General features: G+C 36.2%; 1 protein-coding gene across 1 annotated transcript; it reads left to right on the top strand.

Annotated features, from left to right (window-relative positions):
- Positions 1-63: 63 nt before the first annotated feature.
- aldh3a2b (aldehyde dehydrogenase 3 family, member A2b) lies at positions 64-8,812 on the top strand. Its single transcript, XM_058757557.1, has 11 exons — positions 64-207; positions 1,326-1,488; positions 1,576-1,807; positions 3,393-3,478; positions 4,721-4,929; positions 5,008-5,125; positions 5,225-5,366; positions 5,490-5,656; positions 5,741-5,840; positions 5,994-6,232; positions 7,103-8,812. Exons 2-11 carry the CDS (start codon positions 1,327-1,329, stop codon positions 7,118-7,120), a joined length of 1,473 nt encoding a protein of 490 aa, XP_058613540.1. The 5' UTR covers positions 64-207; position 1,326; the 3' UTR covers positions 7,121-8,812.
- Positions 8,813-8,882: the final 70 nt, after the last annotated feature.

Raw genomic sequence — 8,882 nt, 5'->3', positions numbered from 1 at the left:
CTGCCTCGGGGCTGGCTTTGAAGCCTTGTGGCCACGCCCACTGACGAGACTCCGCCCCCTCCGCTTGCGTATCAACTGTTAACGGAACAGTATTGTTTAATGTTTACGATCGTTCAGCTTGACTGCGCCGTCTGATCTGGACGCTTCATCTAAACGCCTCACCACATATACAGCGAAAGGCGTGGACGCACTGTGAAATAACCAAAGGTAATGTACGAAACTAAGGCTTTTTGTTGTCATATTCTCGAAAGCGTATTAATCGATTGCCTACAATTAGCCTCTGACAGCAGCGATGTCGTGCAACAATGTAATAAAAGGAAGAGCTGAACCCGTTTCATCCCATTTCTTCCGAGATTCCAGCCTGTTATAAACGTGCAATGGCAACTGCGCAAGGCTATGAGACTCGAATATAATCGTATTCAGGAGAGGGATGAGACCCTATAACCCGTATGGACGGCAAATACAAACAATTTCATTGTGTTTCTGCATGCACGTCTGTAACTGTATGACTATGACAGTCTCATAGTCCGCTATGTGTGCGTTGCATAACTTTTAACCTAATGTGCACTAGGCTACTGCCAAACTGAAATCAAGGCTGCCATGTGACCACACTTTTCCCTAACTACTATTTTTATTTTATTAGAAGTTATATAATCACTTAATTAGTCACTAGATATTTATTATTAGATACTGGTAATTAGTATACTATGAGTGTATTTACTACTACAGTAATAATATAATAATTACATTATATTCTTCTTATTAAACGTAATAATAAAAACAAACAATTATTTTTACTATTGCATTATTTTGTTACACTGTAGAAAAAAAGTTGCCCTCTATGCTAAAAATAAAATTAAAAAACAGATTGTTTTTTGTAAATAAAGTGGTGTCGAAGTTACAACCTGCTGCAATAAGATCATTGCACTTTTCTAATCACTTTGAATTTAATTGCTCATGATAATAAAAAAGCTGACATTCTGAAAGCTCATGAAATTGAGTATAAATGACAGAAATTCTATGTTGAATCAGTAGAAACAGAGATGTGGTTATAACATGATGTTGAAAACATTTTTAAAGTGCAGATAAAGCCATTTCGTAATGCAAAGTTTTAGGTCATGAACTGTCATATGATTTCTGATATTGTGAAGCAGTATTGAAAATATTTGTTTGTTTTGTCATCCACTTTTGAAAGGCCCAGATGTCAGTCCATTATAGATCTTATACTTGGCTCTCACTTATCATTTATGAGATCGTTGCGTGAAGTTTACCTAAATGTGACAGAAGTATAACCGGAGTGAAATGAATGACTTCCCCTTTCACAGTATGTCTCGAGAGCAGAAAGCAGTGGATCGTGCCAGGAAGGCCTTCCTCACCGGCCGGAGCAAATCACTGGAGTACCGCGTTACCCAGCTAAAAAACCTGCTGCGTTTTGTCAGAGAACGACAGAGTGAAATCGCAGAGGGTCTCAAAAAGGATCTCGGAAGGGTTGGTGACCCATCAGCTTGTGTATTGTTCATTTCTAAACATTGTTTGCTTATGTAACTGATCTGTGTTTTATATATCTGGTGACAGAGTGAGGGTGGAACTCCTTTGTATGAGACTCTGGGTCTGGAAAGTGAGATTAACCTGGCTGTGAAATATCTGAAAGAATGGGCAGCTCCTCGACCCGTGAGCAAGAGCATGATGACCATCTCAGACCAGGTCTACATCCAGCCTGAGCCTCTGGGAGTAGCGCTGGTCATTGGGGCCTGGAACTACCCTTGGGCAGTCACCGTCGGGCCCCTCATAGGAGCTATAGCAGCAGGTATAGAGGTCTATTGAAGACCATCTGAAACAATTTACATGAAATGTGCAAAATATTACGACTAAAGCTTATGAATTCTTTATGTAACCTATAAGCATATCTAGGGGCCTTATGTGGTCTTAAAGTCTGATACCAACTGCTATGGCATTTTTCTAATTTAATGCTTTTTATATTCATTTTTATGTTCATCTTTTCATATAGACGTTTCAACGGCAACAACATAAACAAACATTACTGCGCATGCGCGCTTTTGTGGCCCTAACTTAACTTCCGGTAGACATCCAAATACAATCAGTAACAACAGCTAAGTCCCTCTAGAGTAGATTATGTTTTGATAACAAGCAACATATGTTTGCTGCGTAAATCAGACGGACTGAGATGCAGCGATAACTACTTGGACGGACTTATCAAAAATGCAAATTCATTCTCTGCCAGCAGGAGGCGCTTTAAAGCAGAGAACTAGAGGTTTCCCCGGAAACGGCTGTTGGGCTTTACGTTACACAATGCAGCGCTGAGTTTACAAACGCTGCTTTATCAGGCATATAACTTGCTAGATGAAATGAAAATGACATCGAACATTTTCTAAAGACAGTTGTCCTTCAGAAATACAGTGATATAAAAACACCCGCGCCTCGTTTTGATTTTTAAACGTGCATTACGTGCTCATGTTTATTCAACGAAGCCATTTGGAAAATCGGTCCGTTTTGATATCGTGGCAGGTCGCCACACATAAATAAATGTATGCGAAACACATCCCACAGCACAACAACCTGAGCCCAACTTCATTACTCATCACTTTAACTTTAACTGTGTTTGTAACCGGCGCCGTGCACTAACAAGACCGATAAACAAACACAGACCGGAAGTTAACTTCGGTCCAGGCGCGTGCGCCCGATGAAACCGTCTATATTAGTTTAACAACCATTTTCTTTCATGATAGCAACACTCAAGCTGCATGAACTCCACAAACTTCTGCAAAATCATTTACGATAATTAAGAATTTGAAACATTTCTTAATTATTCACACCTTAATTTTTTAAAGTCAAAATCTTTTATTTATTTTCAGGTTTGAATAATTTATACTTAATGATACTAAAATAACACTGCACTGTACTTTGTCCTACTTATGTGACACTGCCCTGTGCTAACAGACCAAAGTACACTTGCAAAAAGAATTGCTAGAGATATTTTAGATTTCATTCTGATTCAAAGTTCAGGAAGGCATATAAATTACATACATGTTTGTTTATTTATTCATTTAACTTTATTTGCACATCCTGTATTTAAAAAAATGTAGTAAATATGCAGTAATTGAAACTCACTATCATTGTGCACAGATAGCTTGAGCTTTTATCCTTCTGTCTTTAAGAATGCTGTCACCATTTACTAATTAAAAATGTTGCTCATATATTTGCAAGTGTATAAAATGAGAGTATTCAGCACCAGAGATAAAGTTTTTATTTTATTTGAGCTATACATATACACTATTTTTAAAGAGCTAGGGTTTTACTGGTGATAAAGAATGACTGTAAATATTTAGTTTAAAAATATTGTCATATTACAACAAGGAATGCTGTGTTTGCAGGAAATGCAGCTGTAATCAAGCCATCTGAAGTCAGTTCTCACACTTCTAAAGTAATGGAGGATCTCTTACCGCTTTACCTGGACAAAGTAAGATTCCATTTATTCATAATTTTCTGAATGAACACAAAAGGGCTTTTCACACTGTGCTTAACCTTGGGTTATTGTCATTCTAAACCCAATGTTTAACCCAAAGTAAAGTACATTTTACAGTGGTAATTTTGAAGCAGGGTTATCACCCAAGGTTATTAAACCATTTATCGGAAGGTGTAGAATGACCCAGGGTTAACTATTTCAAGTGTGAAAAGCCCTAATATGGCTTATATATTAAATGGGTAAGGAACTGCATTTAAAAAAAAAAATTATAATATTCTCTGAGGTCCACTTATAATGTTAGCAAGATTTTCACATCAAAAACATCATAATGTAAAAGTAATAGGATATTTTCTGTTTTAAAGGCGGGGCACATTCAAGACTCAGAAATAAATGCCCACTGCATATTAAAATAATAGACGGATACTGATGTGACATACTGATGTGACAACAACAAGGGTCATTTGGGTTAAAAAGGTATAAATACTCAGTATATATCAAACGATCTGGAACAGACAATGCAACAGTGGTAAAAACACATGTACTCACACTTAGATCCAATCTAGTCAGACTCAGCACTGCATCATATTTCTTTCAGTCTCTCTGAAAAGCCTGCGTCAAACTGTCTTGTTTAAAAATGAATCCACAGTAAAGTAAAGCAAACAAACAGTGTTTCACTGAGGCGATCTAGAGCGCTTTCCTAATGTTACACCGATTGCAAGCAGCATAATGTGACTAAAGACAACAGAACCCATTATAGTCAGTGATTCTGTCTACACTGGATGTGGCATGGATTGATACAAAAAAAAAACCAGCAGTAAACTGATGTCCCGTTCTGCTGTATTTCTGACGTACTCCAAGCATTAACGAAAAATCTCAATGGTTTTGTTGATGGAGTAATCCTGTGTTTGCATCTCTCTAGTATTTCCTCTCCTCCTATTACATGCGCCAATCAGTGGGCGGGGCTAAAGAGGTAATAATGTAGAAGTGGGCATTGGTCTTCTTCTGCAGAGGTGGTCTTTCGGTGCACTATGACGTCATGGTGTGATAAATTCCAAAACGAGTCGTTTTGGCAGCTTGGTTTCAATAAAAGCTGTTTTTGAAACAGCAAGAAATTTTTGAAAATGCATGTTTTTGTAGTACATTGACCTGTTACGTGTCTAAAGTTTAAGGGAAATTTGATTTCTCAGTTCATGACCCCTTTAAATAAAAAGAACTAATAGTTTGGGTTGATCTCAGGAGCTGTATCCTGTAGTCACCGGTGGGGTGACAGAGACCCAAGAGTTGCTCAAGCAGCGGTTTGATCACATCTTCTACACTGGAAACGGCACAGTGGCTAAAATCATCATGGAGGCTGCTGCTAAACACTTAACCCCTACCACTCTGGAGCTGGGCGGAAAGAGCCCGTGCTACATCGACAACAACTGTGACCTCGCCATTGCCTGCCGGTCAGTCGATTCAGAACGAATCCTTCGTTTGTGAAGCTGTAAAATGATTTTGAATACATGTTCTCTGTGACTTTACAGGCGTATTGCGTGGGGGAAGTACTCAAACTGTGGTCAGACCTGCATTGCCCCGGACTATATACTGTGTGACCCCAGTATGCAAGACAGAGTGATTGAAGAGATCAAGAAGAATATTAAAGTACGTATATTAATTGTGAATGACAGTTTGGGTCTGGTTTCAACCTATGAATATAAAATGTCAAATGAGCTAATACATACTTTCTTTTGTGATGATCAGGAGTTCTATACCGAAGACCCCAAAAAATGTCTGGATTACGGACGCATCATCAATCAGCGCCACTTCAAGAGACTGATGGCGTTGTTGGAGGGCAGCACCATCGCTGTGGGCGGTGAAAACGACGAGTCGGAGTGCTACATTGGTATAAATTACTAAAACTAGCTGCATTGCTAATGCTACGAGTCATTACAAGCACCAGTTTAGAAGCTAATGAAACCGATTTATTTGTAATTCTCTGTTGTATTCAAAATGTATTTCCTGACAGGTCCAACAGTTTTAAGGGACGTGAAGCCGGATGCCAAGGTGATGCAGGAGGAGATCTTCGGCCCTCTGTTGCCCATCCTGACAGTTAGCGGTGCAGATGAAGCCATCAAATTCATCAACCAGAGAGAGAAACCCCTTGCCTTGTACATCTTCACTTCAGACAACAAGGTTTAAACTGATTATTTGTTCATAATATATAGAAAGATAAAGTTTTACTTAAGACAATTGTACAAAATTGTCCTTTCATTATAGTTGATCAAGCGTATGATTGCGGAGACCTCTAGTGGTGGAGTGGTGGCCAATGACTGTTTGATGCACTTCTCAGTAAGCTCTTTGCCTTTTGGTGGAGTTGGTGAGTTCTTTTAAGGAAAACTTTTTCTTATACATAAATACAACAGTAATTTTGACCAGTCAAAGATGTCAATGAGAGAAGCAGCAGAAGCATACATGTCTTTCTGTGTTGTGTGGACTGTACTGTAACTCAGCTCTTCGGTTCCCCCTGCAGGTCACAGTGGGATGGGCCAATATCATGGCAAGTACGGCTTTGATAACTTGAGCCACTTGCGTGGCTGTCTAATCAAACAGTTGAAGATGGAGGGGGTGAATAAGATGCGTTACCCACCACATACAGCAGATAAGCTGGGCTGGGCACGCTTCTTCATCCTCAAACATGTCGACTTCGGCAGCCTGGGCCGCATGGCGCTGGTGGCTCTGATGGCTGTCTTTGTTGCAGTGATTTTACAGGTAACAGATTATTATGCCCATGTGAAATAAGATTTTTGAAACTATCATACATCAGAGATTTTCATTTTAACCGTATGAAATTATTGAGTATTTCATGCATTTGTTTTGTGTTAAATACAGACGTTTATAGAATATTATAGAATATAGAATATATAATTTACACATACACGTTTTGTAATATTTTAAAATGTAATATAGATATTAATATAATATTTATATTTAATATAAATTATATTATTATACATATAAAACATATTGATACTGTTAAAAATGTATACAAATTAAATACATTATTATTAATAATAATAAAAATTAAAATCTAAATCAAAAACTACTAGATGGTTATTGTATATTATTATATAATAAACATGATTTATGAATAATATTATATGTAAATGTTGTTAAAATATTATATTATTATACATATCAAATATATTGATAATATTAATTTTTTATAAAAATAGAAGTTATAGTATGATTGAAAATACCAATGTTCAGTTAATAAACTGTATTAATATTAATAGTCAAAATAGTAAAATCTTCCTCCAAGTAGTATAGTTTATTATATAAACATGTATAAATGATATATAAATATACTGTATAAACACGATTTAAAATATTTTTATATTTGATATTGTTATTTTGTATTATACATATAAACATTTTATGATATTACAACTTTTTTAATAATGAAATATTAAAAATAATTTGCAACACAAATCAAATGAAATACAATATCAGAAAAGTGTGCATGGCTCATCCAGTCAGATATAAAAAGCATATGAGCTTTTCGTATGACAAAATCATTTTTTAAACAAATTTCTAAATCACAATTACTATTTTTTATTTATTTATTTTTTTTTTTTACAGAGATACTTTACTGACTAAGAATGTGAATAATATGAAGAAATCTTACCTCCACCCTGAACACACAGCCACACAAGACCTTGGACAGAAGGTTGGCTAACTCCTACTGAAGTGCTGCTTCCCTCATTTGCCTTAATTTTATTATCATGGTCGTGATTAATTTCATTATGACAATTAATTCATCATTATGACAATGCTGCATTTTTGTCATTTAAACCAACATACAATTTTAATACTAATTATTGTGATATCTGGAGCACTTTAATCAGTGTCTATTTTAGAATACACTCTTTTAATTAAGCTCAAAGACCCTTGCCATCCTGTCCATCGTGTCTGGGATGTTTTTTTAATTAAGGAAATGAAGGTCTCTCAGAATAGAATGATTTTGTTTCTTATGCAATAGAAAAACACATAACTTATAATATTTGCTATTTTGAAGAAGTCTAGCATTTTGAAGAAATGCACATTTCAAACAGAGTCCAAGGGCCAGTTTTACTAACAGCTTGCACCAGCGCAAACCGTCTTTTGGCATTAAAATTATACTGTCAGGTTTTACTAAAGACGCGCAGTGAAGAGTTAGCGATGAAAAGGCGTGGGCACAGTTATTTTTGCGCCTGACCTTATTGAATATGAATTTGTAGGAGTTTCCCTTTCAGACGCAAAATTTATGGGAGGAGAGTATTCAAATGAATCACACAACGCGTTTTACTAACGTTTGCGCTCGTCAAATTACTGGTATTTGCGCCATTATTTAACGCCCAAAAAAAGCATGTCTTAAACTACTTTGCACTTGAAATGGCTGCAATTATTGTTGCTAGGAGGAGAGTATTTTTTCCAAACGTATTAATTTATTTTGAATGCCAGAAGAAAACATTATCCGAACATACCGTTTGCCAAGCCATGTTATTTTAATATGCTTCAGAAAATAAAAGACGACTTGGAATTTTTACTTGGACGACTTGGTCCATCAAAACTTCTAGCAAACCTTCATTTTTGGCCTCCGGTTCTTTTTGATGTACTGTGGCTTCTTTATTTCTTTATCCTTTATTCGCGACTAGCCAATTTGTGCTGCAGAAATCTTTCCTCCCATCGGCGCTGTTTTGGAATTGCGCTCTAGCGTTAATTTGTTTAGTAAAACTGGCCCCAAATGTGAGTTTTGTGAACCGTTAGCATAAGTTTTTATGCTGCAGTTATATGGTTCAGTCAGATTTATGAAGAATTGTTTCATGTGAAGAAAATATTGTTGGAAATACAGAATATGTAGTTATTTTATATTTAAATAAATTGTTTACTCAAAAATGAAAATTCCGTCATCGTATACTTACCTTCATGATTTCTCAAACCCGTTTGTATTTCCTTTTTCTATGAGACAAGATGAAGAAATTTTGAAAGGTAGTTATGCTGCTCTTTTTTCATACAATGCAAGTGAATGGGTTCTGCTATACAACAGGGTGAGTGCCAAAATTACGGTCAACTATTCATTGAAAAAAGCAGACCAACTACACTATGTAATATTTCTGCAAATATTCCTACAATACACATGACAACATTTCAGTCTATGCAGAAATTTGTATGCTCTCTATCTGAAGGATCTATGCATTTCCATTAGTCCTAACATACTGTATGTGTCTTATAATACTTCCATAGATATAGAAAGACTTTTATGACATACAGAAATCATTTTTAATGCAACAATAAACTTGTTTTTACACAGCTGCATGTGGTTTTTCTGTTTTAAGTGTGTAGCTTCTGGCATCTCACTGACTGTGTAGCAGGTGGAAGA

This window comes from Onychostoma macrolepis, chromosome 21, assembly GCF_012432095.1.
Source record: "Onychostoma macrolepis isolate SWU-2019 chromosome 21, ASM1243209v1, whole genome shotgun sequence".
Classification (NCBI taxonomy): Eukaryota; Metazoa; Chordata; class Actinopteri; order Cypriniformes; family Cyprinidae; genus Onychostoma; species Onychostoma macrolepis.
Note: the sequence above shows the minus strand (reverse complement) of the source record. Positions and strands in the feature narration are given on the sequence as shown.